Source organism: Tachyglossus aculeatus, chromosome 10 (assembly GCF_015852505.1).
Source record: "Tachyglossus aculeatus isolate mTacAcu1 chromosome 10, mTacAcu1.pri, whole genome shotgun sequence".
NCBI classification, from domain to species: Eukaryota; Metazoa; Chordata; class Mammalia; order Monotremata; family Tachyglossidae; genus Tachyglossus; species Tachyglossus aculeatus.
Window position 1 is genome coordinate 20,264,463 of NC_052075.1, and position 19,764 is coordinate 20,284,226.

General features: G+C 44.0%; 1 protein-coding gene across 1 annotated transcript in view; it reads right to left on the reverse strand.

The window, feature by feature from the left end:
- Positions 1–4,616: 4,616 nt before the first annotated feature.
- The window catches only part of RNF212 (ring finger protein 212), a 38,690-nt gene continuing 23,542 nt past the window's right edge, over positions 4,617–19,764 (reverse strand). The window contains exons 6-13 of the mRNA XM_038752973.1: positions 18,897–18,961; positions 18,487–18,556; positions 16,554–16,599; positions 15,093–15,156; positions 11,222–11,276; positions 9,842–10,011; positions 5,424–5,480; positions 4,617–5,083 (exon numbers count right to left, since the gene is read on the reverse strand). Coding sequence (XP_038608901.1) covers positions 5,461–5,480; positions 9,842–10,011; positions 11,222–11,276; positions 15,093–15,156; positions 16,554–16,599; positions 18,487–18,556; positions 18,897–18,961 — 490 coding nt within the window. The 3' untranslated portion in view covers positions 4,617–5,083; positions 5,424–5,460. The remainder of the gene's footprint in view (positions 5,084–5,423; positions 5,481–9,841; positions 10,012–11,221; positions 11,277–15,092; positions 15,157–16,553; positions 16,600–18,486; positions 18,557–18,896; positions 18,962–19,764) is intronic.

A 19,764-nucleotide genomic window follows, 5' to 3' on the forward strand; every position in this document is an offset into this window, starting at 1 on the left:
GTAAGATGCGGGGGATGGAGAGGGGGGCGAGGGGGAGAGGAAGGAAGATGTCACACAAGTCCTGCCAACAGACGCACACCTTCTAGTAGGGGAGATGGGACAAAAAGATTTACACCTATGATGGTCAAAACAAACAGTTGCACATAATTATTGATCAATCTGTCAATTAATTAATGCTATTTACTGAGCACCTGATTTGTGCAGAGCACTGTGCTAAGCGCTTGTGAGAGAACAATACAACAGAGTTGGTAGACACGTCTTCTGCCCACAAGGAGCTTACACACTAGAGGGGGAGAGAGACATTACACTAAATTACAGATATATACGTTAAGTGCTGGAAGGATTAGGCTTGGGTGAATATCAAGTGCTTAAAGGGTAGAGATGCAAATGCATAAATCATGCAGAAAGGACACAGGGTAGGGGAAATGAGGACTTAGGTAAGGCTTCGTTTGTATTTGTATTCAATTTGTACTTCCCAAGTGCTTAGTACAGTGCTCTGCACACAGTAAGCGCTCAATAAATACAATTGATTGATTGATTGATTGACTCTTGGAAGAGATATGATTTTAATAAGGTTTCCAAGGGTGGAGAATGGTAGTCTGTCATATATAATGATATTTGATCATGATAATTATGGGGATTGTTGAGCCCTTACTATGTGCCAAGCATCGGGATAGACACAAGGATATCAGTTTGGACACAGTCCCTGTACTGCATGGAGTTCACCGTCTAGGTAGGAGGGAGTAGGATTAAATTTCCTTTTTACTGATGAGGAAGCTTTAGGCACAGAGAAGTTAAGTGATTTGCCCAAGGTCACACATCAGGTAAGTGAGGAGCTGGGATTAGAACCCAGGTCCTCTGACTCCTTAGCCCGTGCTCTTTCCACTAGTCCACGCCGCTTCTCATATGAAGGGGGCAGAAGTGCCAAACCAGAGGGAGGGGTCAGGAACATCGACTGCTTTTTTTTTATGGTATCCTTAAAGCACTTACTATGTGCCAGGCACTGTACTAAGCGCTGGGGTAGATACAAGCTAATCGGGTTGGGCACAGTCTACGTCCCACATGGGGCTCGCCCTCTTAATCCCCATTTCACAGATGAGGGAACGGAGTGACTGGCCCAAGGTCACACAGCTGACAAGAGGTGGAACCTGAATGAGAATCCAGGTCGTCTGACTCCGAGGCCCAACTTCTATCCATTAGGCCATGCTGCTTCTCAATAATAATGATAATAATAATTAATAATAATAATAATAATAATAATGGCATTTATTAAGCGCTTACTACGTGCAAAGCACTGTTCTAAGCACTGGGGAGGTTACAAGGTGATCAGGTTGTCCCACGGGGGGCTCACAGTCTTAATCCCCATTTTACAGATGAGGGATTAAGTCATCCAAAGTCACACAGCTGAGAACTGGCGGAGCCGGGATTTGAACCCACGACCTCTGACTCCAAAGCCCGGGCTCTTTCCACTGAGCCACGCTGCTTCTCCAGTGGTATTTCTTAACTGGGGACTATGTGTGCAAAGGGAAATACAATACAGTACCAACAGCACAGTACCTGAACGACACCAGGTTCACAGTCTAAAGGGGAGGGAGAACAGATATTTAGTCCCCACTTTACAGTTGTGGAAACTGAGGCACAGCAAAATTTAAGGGGCCTGCCCAGCTAGGCTAGAGGGGCATAGATGGGATTGGAAAACAGTCCTGTGCTCTTTCCCTGCCTTCTTCTTGAGCACCTCTGAATATAACCCCAGACAAAACACCACATACTTCAAGAACTCAGAACTGGGGGCTGGAGTCCCGTGTCTGTCCAGAGCCGTGGTTATCAGCTGACCATTGCCTCCATGTTCAAAGAATAGATCATCATCATCATCATCAATCGTATTTATTGAGCGCTTACTGTGTGCAGAGCACTGTACTAAGCGCTTGGGAAGTACCATTTGGCAACATATAGAGACAGTCCCTACCCAATAGTGGGCTCACAGTCTAAAAGATCTCTACAGAAGAGATCTCTGCAGAATGCAGATTGCACTGTGAGCTTGTTATGGGCAGGGAACATATCTACCAACTGCATTGGAGTGTTCTCTCCCAAGCACTCCGCACACAGTAAAGGCTCCGTACATACCCGTGATAATGATAATAACTGTGGTATTTGTTAAGCACTTACTATGTGCCAGGCACTGTACTAAGCGCTGGGGTGGATACAAGTAAATTGGGTTGGACACAGTCCCCGTCCTGCATGAGGCTCACAGTCTTAATCCCCATTTTATAGATGAGGTAACTGAGGCCCAGAGGAGTGAAGTGACTTGCCCAAGGCCACCTAGTAGACAAGTGGCAGAGCCGGCATTAGAACCCAGGTCTCCCTGACGCCCAGACTGAGCCAGGGTTTGGGGTAGGGGCTCCCTTGAACTGAGGTAAGTCAAACCAGTAATGAGCTACACCCAACACTCGTCCTCTAGACTGTATGCTCGTTGTGGGCAGGAAACGTCTGTTACACTGCCCTATTGTACCCTTCCAAGTGCTTAGTACAGTGCTCTGATCACAGTAAGTGCTCAATAAATAGCCCTGAATGGATTATGTATCTGTTCTCCCTCCTCCTTAGACTGTGAGCCCTATGTGAGGCTGGTTCTAATCTGCTTGTAATGTATCCCAGCAAAGTGTTTGGTATATACTAAGCACTAAACTACACAATCATATTTATAGAGCGCTTATTGTGTGCAGAGCTCTATACTAAGTGCTTGCAACAATAAAAAGACACATTCCCCGCACACAAAAAATGCGCTTACAGTCTAGATCTCACCACTATATAACACCACTAGTACCGTTATTACTATTATTTGACCTTTTTGTAAAGGCTTTTCAGTGCTAGTCAAACTTTTCATGCCTGAAAGGAGGGAAGAAAAGGGATGATTACAAACTTGGAGAGAGTTAGAACAGACCCCCCCAACAAGTGCTAGGGTCTTCTGCACTTCCAGTTTCAACTTTCCCCTTAGTCCGTCCCAACTGTCTCCTCTTCGAGAAACCCCAAGTCAGAGGCTCTTCCATTTGACTGGATTATTTTGCAGCACCCAATTTTTCCTAAAACCTTCTACTGTTACCTTCAACGACTACTGAAAAGTATTGACCATGAACACGTTGCCTGGATTCACAGTTCAAACAACAGCCTTCTCTGACATGTAGCTGAAAGTTTTCGTTTGTTTTATGGTATTTGTTAAGTGCTTACTATGTGCTAGACACTGTTCTAAGTCCTAGGGTAGACACAAGATACTCAGATTGGACACAATCCCTGCCCCGCATGGGGCTTGCAGTCTTAATCCCCATTTTACCAATTAACTGAGGCACCATGAAGTGAAGTGACTTGCCCAAGGTCACACAGCAGACAACAGAAAACAGCCAGGATTAAAATCCAGGTCCTTCTTACTCCCAGGCCTGTGATCTACCCACTAAACCACGCTTTTTCTTTTGCTTACTTTCTTCTAAACCCTTGTCTTACCTTAGAGACGTGACTTGGTAATCATCATCATCATCAATCGTATTTATTGAGCGCTTATAATAAACAATATCTGTGGAAAGTGGGCAGTAGTGACACAAGAGTACTATAACTGATCGCATTATTCTGTCAGGACTAGAAAAACACTGGCAATGACTTTCTAGATGACCCGTAATTAATCAATCGTGTGCACTGAACTCTGCTTCATGTAGATCACTGTACTAAGTGCTGTACATACTCACTATTTTACTATTCTATTTATTTTATTTTGTTAATATGTTTTGTTTTGTTGTGTGTCTCCCCCTTCTAGACTGTGTGCCCGCTGTTGCGTAGGGACCATCTCTACATGTTGCCAACTTGTACTTCCCAAGCGCTTAGTACAGTGCTCTGCACACAGTAAGCGCTCAATAAATACAATTGAATTAATGAATGAATGAAAGTGTTTGGGAGATTGTAATGGAAGTAAAAGGCATGATTCTTGTACTCAGGAGGCCTAATCTAACTCAGGAGGCAGACAAAAAATTGCGGACAACGGAGGTATAATTGATTCCGACTTTTAAACCTCACGAACCTAGTGGATAAAGCCTGGGCCTGGAAGTTAGAGGGACCTGGGTTCTAATCCCGGCTCCACCCCTCATCTGTTGTGTGACTTTGGACAAGTCACTTCACTTCCCTGCTCTTCAGTGACCTCATCTGTAAAATGCCAATTAAGAACGGAAGCCCGCTGTGGGACAGGTTCAGTATCTAAATTCTGTGTCTAAATTAATTAGCTTGTATCTACCCTATCATGTAGTACAGTGCCTGGGTTAACAAATATAATTCAAAAAAAAAAAAGGAAAGAAAGGAAATAAAAAAAACCCCTGGATCCTACCTTAGGATAGCCCATTCTCCTCTGCAGCCTCATTCTTTGGGCTTCTTGCTCTCTCCGTTACGGTTCTGTGAGACCCAGAGACTCCACACGGGTGACAAAACAAGAAAACGTCCCAGTACTTCACAGAACCTCTGACCCATAATACACCCGAATTTGAGACGATACTGTCAGTGGTATAGTGGGAGTTTGGGAACCAAATACTGTCTCAATAACAGTAATAACAATGCCTTAACAGCTTTACGAATTTGGAGGCTTGATAGAACTTCTTTAATGTGAATATTTCATTCTTATAGTACAACAAAACAGACATGGATACAATTTTGTTCCACTCTGACAGACAAAAGAAATCCCCGGTTGTTTGAAAAAACACCAAATTACAGAATTAGTAGGGTTCCCTGCGCCCTCTTGTGGCACCACGGTGGTATTGCACGTTTTGTTGAGTTGCGTTGGAAAAATTGTCCACGACAGTTCACAGTCACACACATTAAGAGCTTTAACCGTTACAGAGCAATTGTTAATATCGCTTCGATACTTTTGTTGGTTTCCCGGGGATCCAGGCAGTGGGGGAGTATTTTCATTCCCCATACAGTTTCTAGGAAAGTCCTGCCTCTTTGCTCTTAGACGCTCATCGCTTCTTCTGCACTGGGTATTTTTTCCAGTTTCCAAGTTTACAGAATTGCAAGGACCATTTGGGTTTGGCTGAAGAGGCAGGCGGGTTCGCTGCTGAAGTAAAAGCGAGAAACTTCTCAACAGAATGGCCCAGGCTGGCTCGCCTGTCCCCTCGCGAAACCAGGCCGCTGGCTACGGGGGCAGGCGACGCGGCCGATGGCTAGCGGTCCCCTGGCTTTCAGGCCTCACGCTGCTCCCTTGGCATCAATTCTGCCCCACTCTCCCCCACAACCCAAGGACTGCAGAACTCCTGACGGGGACAGTCCTGCCCTATCCAGAGCCCCCAACAAACAGAGCCCCCGTCTGAGCCATGGCCAAGCGGGTCTTGCTAAAGGAAAATCAAAAAATGTCCACCGGGAATAGTTGAGATTGAAACTGCTAAGGTGGCCCTTACCATCTTGCTGGTGCTTCACTCCCCGCAGCTCTGGTTTTTACTTCCATCTCTGCGTAGCTGTTGAAAACAGTCAATATGTTGATGTGAAGAGTACTAGTACGATTTAATGATTATGGCACTTAATAATGGCATTTATGAAGCGCTTACTAGGTGCAAAGCACTGTTCTAAGCACTGGGGTGGTTACAAGGTGTTCAGGTTGTCCCATGGGGTGCTCACAGCCTTAATCCCCATTTTACAGATGAGGTAACTGAGGCACGGAGAAGTTAAGTGACTTGCCCAAGGTCCCACTGCTGACAATTGACAGAGCCGGGATTTGAATCCAGGACCTCTGACTCCAAAGCCCTGTGCTCTTTCCATTGAGCCATGCCACTTGTTAAGCACTTACTAATTGCCAAGCACTGTTCTAAGTGCTCGAGTAGATATAAATTAATCAGATTGGACACAGCCCCAGTCCCACATGGGGCTAACACTCTAAATCCCCATTTTATAGATGAGGTAACTGAGGCCCAGAGAAGTGAAATGACTTCCCCAAGGTCACAAAACAGACAAGTGGCGGAGCCGGGATTAGAACCTAGGTCCTTCTGATTCCTAAGCCTGTACTGTGTCTACTAAGCTGCAGCTGCTTCTTGAGCGGCTACTGGCTGGCTGTGGGCAGAGCTCGTGTCTCTGTTATACTGCATATTGTACACTGTACGCACCCAAGCATTCACCACAGTGCTTTGCACATAGTAAGTGCTCAATAAATACCACTGATGATGATGTTGGCTGCTGGGCCTAAGTGCTTCCTTTGTGCCAAGCTCTATACTAAAGCACTAGGGTAGATACAGGCTAATAATAATAATAATAATTGTGATATTTGTTAAGCCCTTGCTATATGTCAGGCACTATACCATGCACTCGGTTGGATACAACCAATTCAGGTTGGACACAGTCCCTGACTCACATGGGGCTCACAGTCTCAATCCCCACTTCACAGATGAGGGAACCGAGGCACAGGGAAGTGAAGTGACTTGCCCAAGGTCACACACAGCAGGCAAGTGGAAGAGCTGGGATGAGAACCCAAGTCCTCTGACTCTTTCCACTAGGCCATGCTTCAGGCCAAGGCCAAACAGATTGGGAGTGGGATTGAAATGGTAGGGGGGTCTCCCACAGGTCGGACTGCCTCAGCTCCCAGTTTCCCCACTCCCTCCCAGTGCTCGCCTCTCTCCGACATTTGATTCCCGGAAAACTGGGCTCAGTTGCTCCTGGTGATTCTGCCGGGAGTGAATGGGGACAGAAAAAGGCCGATGCTTCATATACCATTTCAAAGCCTTACTGAAGGCTCATCTTCTCCCAGCCCTCATTTCCTTTTCTTCCATTCCCTTCTGCATCTCCCTAATGTGCTCCCTTTATTGAATCATACCCCCCGCCCCAAAGCACTTATTTACATATCCGTAATTAATTTATATTAATATCTGATTCCCCCTCTAGACTGTAAGCTCTTTGTGGCAGGGAAACCGTCTGCTATATTGTACTCTCCCACGTGCTTAATACAGAGCTGTGCAAACAATATAAGTGCTTAATAAATATGGCTGATTGATCGATTGAACTGTAAAGTACCATAGAGGGGGTAGGGCGAGCAGAGGAAGGGTTGGGGAAGGCAACATTTCCCTGCAGCGACTGGGCGTAATATCAGATGGAGATTCCAGATCCTGGGCATCTGGGTGTCATCAATTAGATCAATTAGACTTAACTCTGGACTTCCCACAGTGTGGTCATTCAAAACTATAGAGGTGGACTACTTCCTTTCCCATTCGGAGATGCTCCGAGACACCTGATGATGACGGAGTCTCCCACTGGGAGTAAGAGATGAGCTTCTGGCCTGAGACCTTAATTGCACTGGCCTTAATTGCACTGTTACGCTGAAGGCAGGGAATTTATCTGTTATATTGTACTCCCCCAAGAGCTTAGTACGGTGTTCTGCATACGGTATGTGCTCAATAAATACAACTGATGATTCCTAGGGGTTTGGCAGCACTCCTCGGGTTCTGTGTGTAGGTTGGGAGGGGAGAAGTACACTGAGAAGTGCAAATTCAGCCTTTGGTGGTGTTGGCCAGCTACAGGCAGAGCTGGGACAGGAATCCAGGTCTCCAGACTCCCGGACCTGTTTCCTCCACAGGTCTGAAGTTGATCCCTTAAATGAGTCGGTCAGTCAATTGTATTTATTGAGCGCTTGCTGGGTTCAGAGCACTTGGCACTAAGCGCTTGGGACAGTACAATACAACAATATCATAGACACATTCCCTGCCCTTAGGAAGCTCACAGTCTAGAGGGAGAGACAGACATTAATATAAATAAATTATAGATATGTACATAAATGCTGTGGGGCTGGTGAGGGGGGTTGGTGAGTAAAGGGAGCATGTTAGAGCAATGCAGAAGAGGGTGGGAAAAGGGGAAGGAAAGGAGGGCTTTGTCAGGGAAGGCCTTCTGGAGGAGATGTACCTTCAGTGAGGCTTTGGAGGGGGAAGAGTAAGTGTCTGTCAGATATGACGAGGGAGGCACATCAAAAAGTTCCATTCGCAAGCCTAAAAGGGGCTATTCTAGGAAATAAAACGGGATGGCAAGGAATTGAACAAACGATATTGCTCTGGAACAGAACAAATGGTGAGGAGTTGCTCTAACCCCGGTAGATTCACCAAGGACATTTAAATAACAGCCAGGTGTTCTAATCCACCACCATCTAAATAGTCTCCATGCCCAGGAGAAAAACATAAGGGAAAGGGGGGAACATCTTTCAAGTTGCCCCCTTGCCTCGATCAAGAAATCCCATTTATCAGTCAATCATATTGATTGAGCGCTTACTTTTTGCAGAGCACTGTACTAAGCTCTTGGGAGGAGAGTACAATATGACTGAGTTGGTAGACGTGATCCCTGTCCACTACTGCTATCCTTTCCACTGGGTCACACTGTGTGGTCCTTTGTGTGCACTTCTCAGGGTTTGCATGCCTGCCTGCCTCCTTGCTCATTGCATGCTCTGCTCATTGAGATAGTGCAAGTTCTGCCGGGAAAACTACTGCCTCCTCTCACCAATCCCTTCACTCAGGTAACTAGGCCACATCCCTCCTCCCACTGTCTCAGGGACCAAGGCGCTTCCGAGAGCCCCAAAACAGAAGTTGGGAAGACCTGGATTCTGATCCCAGTTCTGTCACTTGCCCGCTGTGTGACTGGGCAAGTCACTTCACTTCTCAATGGCCAATTTTCCTCATCTGTGAAATCTGAATTCAATACTTTTCTCCCTTTCTACTTCGACTGAGATCCCCATGTGGGACAGACACTGTGCCTGACCTGATTACCTTGTATCTTCCCCAGTGCTTAGAACAGTGCTTGACACATAAGTTCTTGACAAATACCACAGTTATTGCTATCTGTCATTCTTGACAGGAGACTCCATGGTTAATTGGGCAAGTCATTTCATTTCTCTGTGCCTCAGTTACCTCATCTGTAAAATGGGGATTAAGAATGTGCATCCCATGTGGGGCACTGACTGCATCCAACCTGGTTGGCTTGTGTCTATCTACCTCAGTACTCAGGCACATACTAAGCGCCTAACAAACACCATTAAAAAAAATTATGTCAGTACTGAGTTTTAAAGATTATTGAGAGTAAAACTTGACAAAAATCTCTGATAAATTATGGGGGGGAAAGGGAGAGACTGTGAGAGTAGTGGGGAGAGCACAAGTCCAGAGATTGGAAGGAAAGTTCAACAGTAATGGCAGGAAAAGGGGCAAAAGAGACAATACCGGGGAGCTTGGGGGAGAAGCAAGAGAAGCCATGAGAGGTCAGCCAGGAAAATCCTGACCTCTCTTCAGGCCCCTGCCACTCAGATTCAAAGCTCCTCCTGGTTCTCCCTGGGCCTCTGCTCCTACATATAATGATAGACCAGAAACTTCTGCCACAGATCTGGGAGTTTCCAATAACCACTACCTAGTCCCTGAAGGGCTATTAGATTCCCCACTCTCCCAAATGGAACTGGTAGACAAAGCTGATTTACAAAATAAACTGCGAAGTCATGGCCCTCAAAACAAGCAAATCATTTTTTTTTTCCTGCTGGGAAGGCAAAGACATCTCAAGAAATCCTAGAAAAACTAATCTTCTAATCTTCTAAAATTGCCTAATCCCAGCTTCTGCCGTATGTCTGCCCTGTGTCCTTGGGCAAGTCGCCTAACTTCTCTGTGCCTCAACCTCACCTGTAAACTGGGAATTAAGACCATGAGTCCCATGTGGGACAGGGGCTGTGTTCAACTTGAGTAGCTTGTATCTTCCTCAGAGCTTAGTACAGCGCCTGGCACATAGTAAATGCTTAACAGATACCATTAAAAAAAAAAGGAAAGAAAATGCACTTAATTTCTATGTTTTGCAATGCACCAATGTCACTTGCCTAAATGCTGTCTCTGTAGAAGTCCAGGTATGCTGATGGGTGGCCTGGACACCGAGGCCTGGGACAAAGGGGGAGTACACTGGGGAATTCTGAAGCCTGAAGCATCCCACATTCCCATTCCATTTTGCGATCTCGGAGGAGTCTGTGAAGGAGGTTGGAATGGTGAAGCCCTAGTAATGTGACACGACACAGAAAAAAAGACAAAGTTTATATTAATGGACACATTTCTTTCATCATATGCTAGGCAGGACAATAACTCAATGATTTATTCTTACTTGAGAGCACTAGGACCCACTCTCCCAAGGAGTATGAACAAATACGGATCGAGAAAAGACCTCAGCATCTCCCCACATTAAAGTAGTATCGCAACATTAATGATGAATGGAAATACACAGACATTCTTACAGAGCATTCCATTTTTGCATCCCTGAAAATGCCTGATTGCCAAGTTCTGCTACCTGAATTTGACAGTCAAATCAAGAAAACCAACACATCCCATTCTGCCATCAAGTATGTTTTCATTATATGTTTTGCCAATGACTTTCTTCTCCTGACAACGTGAGCCCATTTCGTTCCCGGCAGAAAAGAGCAGAATGCCGCTTTCTGAACCAAGGTATTGCGCTTTCTAAACCAGTAAGTTAGTGGCAAACAGTGACAGACTTGATGAGCAGAGGCTAGAGTTACAAACCACAGGACAACTTGGGTGAACACAGTTTTAAAAGGTTTGCCAGATTTACTCTGGCCTCTTCCAAAGTGTGTCACGTATATAGTATGGAGGGTGAATAAAGATAAACACATACATGGATAGGTGTTTTACAGAACTCATAAGCGTGTTCTGAGTGGCATGAAAACTCACAATGGATCATAATTTTGCTCAGAGGCTTAGGCTGAACTTCCCAGGCTGATTTCTCATGTTTTCTAGGGAACAGAGACTTGAGAAATGTATAAGAGAAATAAAATACTGCCTCAAAATAAAATGAAATAAAAGCAACAATGAATCAGAAAGGGACCAGTGAGAACCACAGCTCTCAAAAACCGCAGCAGAAAACGAACAAAACCCTCATCTGTATTTACTTTTTCAAACAGTCGACCTTTCCAATTTACTATCACCTAGTATTATTTATAAAACAAAAATTTGTTTTCATGAAAAGTACACCCACAAATCATAGCAGTTCTTACTCACTGAAAGAAAACTCCAAGATAAATCAGTATATACGCTTATTACAAAAGGTGATTATACACAAATTCATATATTATTTTGGAAAGAATCTCTGTATAAAAAGAACAGTTTCTATAGTCATCCTGTGGAGCCACTTCATTATTAAATATCATATTTTTAAGGAGACTATTCCCAAACCCTTACATATGCCTTCTACATACCTTGCAATCCTATTCTGACTTGCTGTTAGTCCTGAACCCCTGTAGGAAACACTTCCTGTGGAAAAAATTAAAACATTACACTTTTTCAGTTAAATTACTTGTGGGAAGAAGGATGAATCCTATTATCTATTTTCTATTTCTTCCTAATTTTTACTCTTCTTAATATGAGATTCCATTTTAACGCACTCCTTTAATTTCACACCATGCTTTTTATTATGCCACCAATCTTTTCTCAAAGGTTTACTTATATCACAATTCCCTTTCTTTGTGTTGCAAAAAAACCCCTCAATACTATATAAACTTAAAGGATGCTTCTTTTCATGTATCAGTGTTTTATACCACTTCTTCTTGGCTGTGTTTGTTTTCTCACTTTGCACTGGTATTTACTGAGCACCTGAGTGAGACGCATTAGATTGAGGACTCGAAAGACAGTAAAAGAAGACCCATCAGCGCAACAGAGCAAAGTCGCTCACAAGAACAGTGGATATAGGAGGAAGTTAAAGTATATAATGAAACAATCAATGGTATTTACTGAGCACTAACTGTGCAGATGAATCAATCAGTGGTATTTACTGCATGCTTAATGTGTGCAGAGTACTATACTAGGCACTTCGGAGTGTACTTTGCCTGAATCTGTAACCTCTGGGCATTTGGTATTCACCCACCCTCAGCCCCCAGCACTTACGTAAATATCTATAAATTAGACATAAAAAATTCTGTATATTACTGTTAATCTCGCCTTTAGACTGTAAGCTCATTGGAGCCAGGGAATATGTCTACCAAATTTGTTGTACTGTTCTCTCCCAAGTGCTTAGTACAGTGCTCTGCACATAGTAAGTGCTCAAATACATTGACCGGTTGGATACAGTACTGTACACTGAGCATTTGGGAGAGTACAATGCAACCGTTTTGGTACACACTCTCTCACGGGGCTCACCAAGTTGGAGGGGAGGGGGATTTTACCCCTGTTTTCCAGATGAAGTAACTGAGGCCCAGAGACGTTAAGTGACTTGACCAAAGTCACAGAGCAGGCGAGTGGCAGAGCCGAGATTAGAACGCAGGTCCTCTACAGAGCAAGTCCGTGCTCTTTCCACTAGGCCAAGCTGCTAGGAGGCAACTGGCTAATGTTGAGGAGTTGCTATTTAATATTGAGGTGGATGGGCAACTCCTACAGGTATTTGGTGAGTGGGGAAACCTCAACTGAATGGTTTCTCAGATGGATAATCCAGGCAGCAGAGTGTGAAGTTTGGACTGGAGAGGGCAGAGATAGGATGCAAGAAGGTTTTAATGAGAAGGCTGATGCAAGAGTCAAGGTGGGAAATTACAAATACTTGGATCAGCATAACAGTTTGGATGGAGGAATGGACACATAATAATAGTGCTATTTGCTAAGCACTTACTATATGGCAAGCATTGTACTAAGTAGTGAGTTAGATACAAGGTATTCAGGTGGACATAAGTCTCTGGTGTCAACCAGGACGCACATTCTAAGTCTGAGGGAGAACAGCTAGTGAATCCCCATTTTGCATATGAGGGAACTGAGACATAGAGAAGTTTAGTGACTTGCCCAGGGTTACATAGGAAGAAAGTGGCAGATTAGAACCCAGGTCCTCTCTCTTCCAGGCCCGTGCTCTTTCTCCTAGGCCACACTGCTGCTGTTGTGATGTTATGAAGGCAACACGGGATTTCATGACAGACTGAATGTGTAGGTTGAACGAGAGATGATACTGACACTGTTGTGTTCTTGTGAGACAGGGAGGATAATGATGCTGTCTACAGTTAGGGGAAAGTCTTGGGGAGGATACGGTTTGGGTGGAAAGATGAGGAGTTCTGCTTTGGACATGTTAAGTTCTAGGGGTCAGCAGGACATCCAAGTAGAGATTTCCTGAAGGCAGGAGGAAATGTGAGACTGAGGAAAAGGAGAGAAGTCAGGGCTTGAGATGGTAGTTGAAGCCACGGGATTGAGTTCTCCAAGGAGCTCGTTGTAGATTTAGAAAAGAAGGGGATCCAGAACTGAGCCTTGAGAGGGTTACCGTTAGAGGGTGGGAGGCAGAGGAGGAGCCCATGAAAGAGTTTGAGAATAAGGGGTCCAAGAGGTAGGAGGAGAACCAAGGAGAGGACCATCTCAGTGAAGCCAAGGTTAGATAGTGTTTGCAGGAGAAGGGAGTAGTCCACCACAGTCAACAGTGTGGACGGTAACTGAGAGGTAGAGGAGGATTAGGACAGAGTAGAGGCCATTCCATTTAGCAAGAAGGCAGTTATTGATGACTTTGACAGGGCAGTTTCCATGGAGTGAAGGGGGTGGAAGTAAGATTGGAGGGAGGGTGGTAAAGGAGAGAGTTGGAGGAGATAAATAGACACGGCGAGTGTAGATTAACTCAAGGGGTTTGGAGAAGAATGGTAGGAGGCAGATAGGGAAATAACAGGAGGGAGACATGGGGTGAAGGGAAGGATTATTGGAATATGGGAGGTAAGGGCTTGCTCAACAGCACTAGGGAAGGAGCCACTGGAAAGTGAGCAGTTGAAGATGGCGAGCAGGCAGGGAAGAAGAGAAGGGCAATTATTTTGTTGAGGTGAAAAGAAAATGTGGAGAGAGTACAGTTTGAGAGAAAGCGAGAGATCTCCTCGAGATACTCCTGGGAAGGAGGGGAGAGTCGAAGAGAGGGCTGCAGGAGGAAGGGACTGCAGAGGAGCAGGGAATATTTTTAGGGAGACCACATCTAATGGGTTCAATTTTATCAACAAAGTACCTGGCCAGGTCATTAGGGGTAAGAGATGGTGGAGAAGACAGGGGGTTTGATGAGGGAATTAAAACTCTGAAATAGGTGTCAGACAACGAGTATGGGAGTCAGATGGAGAAGTATTGTTGCTGGACAGATGAGAAGGCATAATTAAAGCAGATGAGGATGAATTTCTGATGGATGAGGATTTCATTCATTCAATCATATTTATTGAGCGCTTACTGTGTGCAGAGCACTGTACTAAATGCTTGGAAAGTACAAGTTGGCAACATATAGAGGCAGTCCCTACCCAACAACGGGCTCACAGTCTAGAATAGGGAGACACACAAAACAAAACATGTGGACAGGTGCCAAGTCGTCAGAACAAAAGGAATTAAAGACAGACCCGAGTATGTGAGATGCCCTTCCTCTTCAATCAAGCAATGGTATTTATTGAGCATTTACTGCATGTACAGCACTGTACTAAGCGGTTGGGAGAGCACAATATAACAGAGTCAGTAGACATGTTCCCTGCCCACAGTGAGATCCTGCCTAGAATGCCCAGCAGTCGCCACAGTCTTCCCCAAGGCAGAGTTTGTCTTTTATTTCTGTTGCATGCTCCTAAATGCATAGCACACAATGCTTGGCACATAGTAGGCATTCAATAAATGTTGATAATGAGGAGGAGGAGAGGGATGAAGAAGCTGGCACGACTGATTTTGGAAAGGGAGTACTGACTGAAGGTATACGTTTTGTCACTCATAATGGCAGATGCCCATGCTATTAACGGACAGTGTGTGCATTGTGTTGGTGTGCGCACCGGAATGAAACCGATGGTTCTCTATTACTGCTGTAAAGTGAGCCAGTGGTGTGAGAACAAAACGTTTGTAGCACTTTAAATAATATTTCAGTGACCTGAAAAGTTGATGTTCTCTCCTTATGGAACTAATTTACGATCCGCAAGTTATTTTAGTCATCAGGAGATTAGAAGCCCAGTATTGGAAGGAGTATTTAGATGATAATGCAGTATCGTTTTTTGCTAAAATTTGCACGCAGTGTATGCCAAACAACTCAGTGGAATGATAGCTTTCGATCTGTTTTTCAAATTACATATAACAATTTAGGTTAAATAGACTGGAATATCTACTTACCCATGCGTCCGCCTTGAGGTGGACTTATCAATGAGATTCTTACGGGGGCTACTGGGGTCTCAGGCTAAGAAATGATACACGGAGAGAAATTAAATTATAAAATGATAATGCTGTCATTTATTATTTCATATTTCTTGTGGGCACGGAATGTGTCCGTTTATTTGTACACTGTACTCTCTGAAATGCTTAGTACAATGCTCTGCACACAGTAAGTCCTCACTAAATATGATTGAATTGAATACTGATGCCACAGATAGATGTATTTTCCATTGAATCTGAGGAAGATTTGCAGAGTGGGGAAGTCAAACATTAAATGACATCTGGAAATATTTTGATAATACTCTGAAAATTCCCAAATGAGAACATGTTCGTTAGTTTTGTTTAAATATGGTAAATTGCTTATGTGTTATGTGTTGTCAGTACATATTAGCAAAATCCTTCCTTTCACACCGCACAAACACCCCCACTGGTAATACCAATGAGGTCTGTGTAGAGATACCTGCTCTACAATATAGGCAGTCTCTGAACAGCAAGGGCAGAGGACGAGTCCATATTCACCCTTCTCTGTTTCCCCTCTATTGGGACTCAGTTCCTCTGATTATTATTATTAATAATAATAATAATGGCATTTGTGAAGCGCTTACTATGTGCCAAGCACTGTTCTAAGTGCTGTGGTAGATACAGGGTAATCAGGTTGTCCCATGTGGACTCACACTTTTAATCCCCATTTTACAGATGAGATAACGGGCACAGAGAAGTTGAGTGATTTGGCCAAGGTCACACAGCAGACAAGTGGCGGAGCCGGGATTAGAACCCAAGTCCTCGGACTCCCAAGCTCGTGTTCTTTCCACTAAGCCATGTAGCTTCTCTGATTCCAACAAGTAGATGTTCAGCCATTCTATGGCTCTCTTTTTCTTAATTTAAGACACCCAGGCTCCTTTTATAAGTGCTTACTATATGTCAAGTATTGTTCTAAGTCCTGGAGTCTTGTCTTTCCTTATGTTTTCGAGTATATACAAGATATCAGGCCAGATACAGTCCCTGACCCAAAAGGGGCTCACACTCTAAGTAGAAGGGAGAACAGGTATTGAATCCCCATTTTGCCTTTGAGGAAACTGGAGGCACAGAGAAGTTACGTGACTTGCCCGGATTCATACAGCAGGCAGTGCTAGAGTCAGAATTAGAACTCAGGTCTCCTGGCTCCTGGTCTGTACTCTTTCCACTAGGCCATGCTGCTCCCTGTCTCCTGGGATTAAGAGTCTAATTAAGCCTCTAAAGGTGGAGTGGCAGTTCTATTTGGGGCAGAGGAGGACCCCATGACAGGTTATATTTACCACTTACTCTGAAAAGAACTGCTGACATTTTCTGTTTTAAAGGAACTTTCAAAATGTGTAAACATTTGTACTAATATAAAAGAACAGCACATGAAAAACAGAGAATAGGTGTAAAAAATTAACTCACTTTTCTAACTGGTGAAGATGCAGAATCAACTTTCATTGAATCCACTCTAATAAATATACAGGAAAATTTATGAAATGTTCATTATACAACGCAAATAATAAACACATTGAAATCAATTTACCGAAGACTATGTATCAGCTCATCTTTTCCAGAGCTTTATTTATTTTTTAAATGATGGCTACAAACATTTTTCACCACTTCCCGCTCCATTTTTTTCCCCTCTCCCAACTTCAATTAGGGGTCATCGCCCCTTCCCTCCTGTCGATAACCTCCTTCCCCCTCTTCCAAAAAATTAGACCAGGATGATCTTGCTCTCTTTCTTGATCCTTGGGAAACAAACATAGGTGGAATGGCCCCTTCCTCATTTCACATGCAGCCAACACAGAAGAAGTTGCCTAGTGAATACAGCATAGGCATGGAAGTCAAAAGGACCTGGGTTCTAATCCTGACTCCGCCATTTGTCTAGTCTGCCACCTTGGACAAGTCCCTTCACTTCTCTGTTTCTGTTACCTCATCTGTAAAATGGGGTTTAAGACTCTGAGCTCCTTGTGCAACATGGACAGTGTATCTACCCCGGTGCTTAATACAGTATCTGGCACAGAGTAAGCGCTTAACAAACACCATAAAAAAGTAACAGGAAGGTTAATTACAAGGAGATGGGGTGGAAGAATTGGGAAAGAGAATATGAGTGTCTACCTGTGGAAAGACAACATCTGGTCTTCACCAGGCAACACAAAAGGGGCAGATGAAAAAGTATTACTCAATCGATGGTATTTATTGAGCACTTACTCTGTGCAGAGCATTTTACTAAGCACTTGGGAGGGTACTTTAAAAAAAATAGCATTTATTAAGTGCTTACTATGTGTCAAGCACTGCTCTAAGACTGGGGTAGATAGCTACAAGACGATCAGGTTGGACACAGTCGCTGTCCCACATACTCTAAGAGACAGGAGGATTTAATCCCTAATTTACAGATGAGGTAACTGAGGTACAGGGAAGTGAAGGGACTTGCCCAAGGTCATAAAGCAGACAGGTGGCAGTGGGAATTAGAACCCAAGTCCTCTCACTCTCAGGCCTGTTTTCTTCCCACGTGGCCACGCTGCTTCCCCAATTAGAGCTGACAGACTCGATCCACATCCCAACTTATTTTGATTTCACTATATGGGTTTCAATGCCTTCTAATTAATAGTCCCCCCCCCAACACACACACACACAAATCTCTCTTTTGTTTCTCTCTGGGGACTGACTGGCTCTCTTACTTGCTGAGCTGACCAACACCTTGAATTTCTCTTCCACCCTTTGGCCTTGGCAGCAGTCCCAAGATTTACGTTTTCTACATTTGGGAGCCTCCCTGCTGAAGGAAACAGCAACCAGGTTCCCACATTCTAGCAACACTACTCTGGTATTCAGAGGTGGGTGTCGGGGGAAGGTAAACCTTGAAAGAAACAGTCGGCTGGGGTAGTCGGGTTGACCTCCCGGGTTTCTACGTTGGGACCAGGAACAGTACTGGACTCCAAACATGAATCGACAACGAGGGTCACAATGACAGGCCATGTTCCAAGGCTCCAGGCTAGCTTGCTGAGCGTATGCTGTGACTCGTATGAAGTCACGCCAAACGCCGTCGTGTTAACGGACGGCATCAGTGCAGTTGCACAAGCTAAACCTATGTGCAGATCCGGCCTCTCTGCTTGAGGGTGTTTTCGGGGGAATGCATAGTAATTTACTGAGATGTGTGGTGCCAAGTGGATGGCTGTATGGACAGGCCTTCTGCAAATTCTGTAGATCAAATGAGATTCTCTTATGGATTTTCCCCAACAACCTTTGAACTGCATCAAGCAGAGATTCTGTTCAACCTGATTTTGGAAAGTCACTTATTTTCATCTTTTAATTCTTCCTAAGGCTTTAATGAAACATATACTGAATATATACATACACGTTGGAGGCAGATGAGTAAGGCGGCCGGAATGAACGTGCAGAATATCCATTCGCTACACCTGAAGGTGCTAAGGTAAAGAATAAATTGCACATTAGAGTGTTGCTGTTCGTCTTACTGACATACTTTTCAAAACTGTCCATTTTTAGGGAATATTTCACTTTATTTTTAATGGTACTTATGTGCTTACTATGTGTCAGGCACTGTACTAAGCGCCGGGGTCAAGATAATCGGGTTGGACACAGTCCCTGTCCTACATTGGGCTCACAGTCTTAATCCCCATTTTGCGGATGAGGTAACTGAGGCACAGAGAAGTGAAATGACTTGTTGGAGCCAGGTTTAGAACCCAGTCCCTCTGACTCCCAGGCATGTTGTTCTTTCCTCTAGACCAGTTTGCTTCTCCTACTTACTTGAAAATAAACTCGTTACGGGTTTGGAAACTGACCCTTGAGCAGATCTGTGCAGTGCATTCATTCTAAAAGTGAAAGGACAAATTGGGATAAAATTAAGTAATAAATATGATTAAATGACTAAACATGAGATCAAAACCTAACAGGCAACTCTTCAAAAACCTGGGCGATTTCATGACTTGCAAAAAAGTCACAAAAAATCCCAGACTTCTAAAATGTTTTACCACCTTGCCCTTCCCTGAGGAGGCCCAAGAACAAGAGAAATGACAACAGCACTCTATCCTACTCAGCTAATATAAATCACAACTGCCATTAGCTGGTTACATGTAATGATAATGACAATAGCCTCTAACGGGCTAGATTTCCAAAGTGTTTTAGAGTGTCATAATTACCCTCAGATGTGGAGTGTGTTTGAAGAAATAGCAGTGGCAGTAATAGCATTTTTGGAACATCCTCTGAGTGTACTAAGGGCTTGGGAAATACAAAATAAGTGCCAAATTTCCTGCCCATAAGGTGCTTACACTCTAATGGGGGAGGAAAACAAACGTTATTTGCAAACAGAGTAATCAAAATAAATAATATCAATCAATCAATCTTATTGAGTGCTTACTGTGTGCAGAGCACTGTACTAAGCGCTTGGGAAGTACAAGTTGGCAACATATAGAGACGTTCCTTACCCAACAGTGGGCTCACAGTCTAGAAGACTAGAAGTCTAGAGTATACGTGAATAAACATATATAGAAAATTGCTACGTAAGGGTATAAATATGTTACATGAGTGTTAGAGATGACTGATGGGTTTATATGACTAGGGATATGGGGAACTGCTTTGGAAACGTACTTTGGAGGAGGTAGGTTTTGAGGAGGGT